This window comes from Tripterygium wilfordii, chromosome 6 (genome assembly GCF_013401445.1).
Source record: "Tripterygium wilfordii isolate XIE 37 chromosome 6, ASM1340144v1, whole genome shotgun sequence".
NCBI classification, from domain to species: domain Eukaryota; kingdom Viridiplantae; phylum Streptophyta; class Magnoliopsida; order Celastrales; family Celastraceae; genus Tripterygium; species Tripterygium wilfordii.
In genome coordinates, this window is record NC_052237.1 from 9,132,439 (window position 1) to 9,133,572 (window position 1,134).

The 1,134-nt window shown below is 45.2% G+C and overlaps 1 protein-coding gene across 1 annotated transcript; it reads right to left on the minus strand.

The window, feature by feature from the left end:
- Positions 1-332: 332 nt before the first annotated feature.
- LOC120000699 lies at positions 333-890 on the minus strand. The gene has a single exon (XM_038848822.1). It carries the CDS (start codon positions 888-890, stop codon positions 333-335), a length of 558 nt encoding a protein of 185 aa, XP_038704750.1.
- Positions 891-1,134: the final 244 nt, after the last annotated feature.

Below are 1,134 nucleotides of genomic sequence, written 5' to 3' on the forward strand. Positions count from 1 at the left end.
TTTGTTCGCCCGAGTCGGATGATTGCTGTAAATGCTATAACTGTTCTTTCTTCTTTTTTAGACCGTTCTGGTAACATTCTCTGGAAGCCAATTGTTCGCCGTAGATCTCCTTGATACTGGCCTCTGTTGGGAATTTGACAACTTGGTGATAATTTGAAGGAACAATATTCATCTCATGGATCCATGGACGCCCAAGGATTATGTTAAACGGTGAGTGACAGTCAAGGATGAGGAACTTTGTTTGGCAGTTGATCCCCCAGCATGGACGGGCAATGCCATTTCGCCTTTGGTGAAGTTCTATTCTCCGCCAACCCGATTAGGATCGTCAATCGTCAAACAACATGATTTTCATCAATGTTCATCTTCTTGAGGGTGCTCAACATCAAGACGTTCGCCAAACTCCTGTTGTTGATCAATACTTGCTTGATTATACAATTTGCCACCTGGATGGAAATGACAAGTGCATCGTGGTGTGGATCCAACAAATCGGTTGCCTCACTATCATTAAATGTTATCACTTGGTCAGAAGAAGTCTTTGTCGGCCGCCCTTTCCTTGCTTCTGGGTTGATGGCGGCTCTGGCATTTCTTTTGGCAGTCGAGTGAGAAATTCCACTAATCTCCAACCCCCCGACGATGACTACAATAGTTTCGGTGGGCTCTGGTATGCCGTCTTCTGTGGCTTTTTCCTTTCTTTTGGCTAGAAGAACCTTTCCTCTTTCGGTCAACAGGTTATGTAAATGGCCATAGTTGACCAAGTCATTCACTTCGCAGAGTAAGGTCTTGCATTCGGTGGTTTTATGCCCATGGACTTGATGAAACCCACAACATTTGGTGGTATCCTTTTCTCTTCCGTCAGTGTTCTTCAACGACCACTTCACTTTATCTCCCATCTTTCTAAGTACAAGTACTGTTTCGTCATACGCGATGCTCAAGTTGTACTCGGGTGCATTTTCGTAGTACTCTCGTCAGTTGAATCCACTATTGGGTGGTCGAGAGTGGTCAATGGTTCTTGATGGGGGAGGTGCCGATTGGTCTTCTTTTCTGCCACATTTTTCTCTATCATTGTTCGGCTGAGTTGGTGGTTGTCGGACGTCTTCTTCCCATCTGATTTGGATCGTTGCGCGAGCTAGAGCA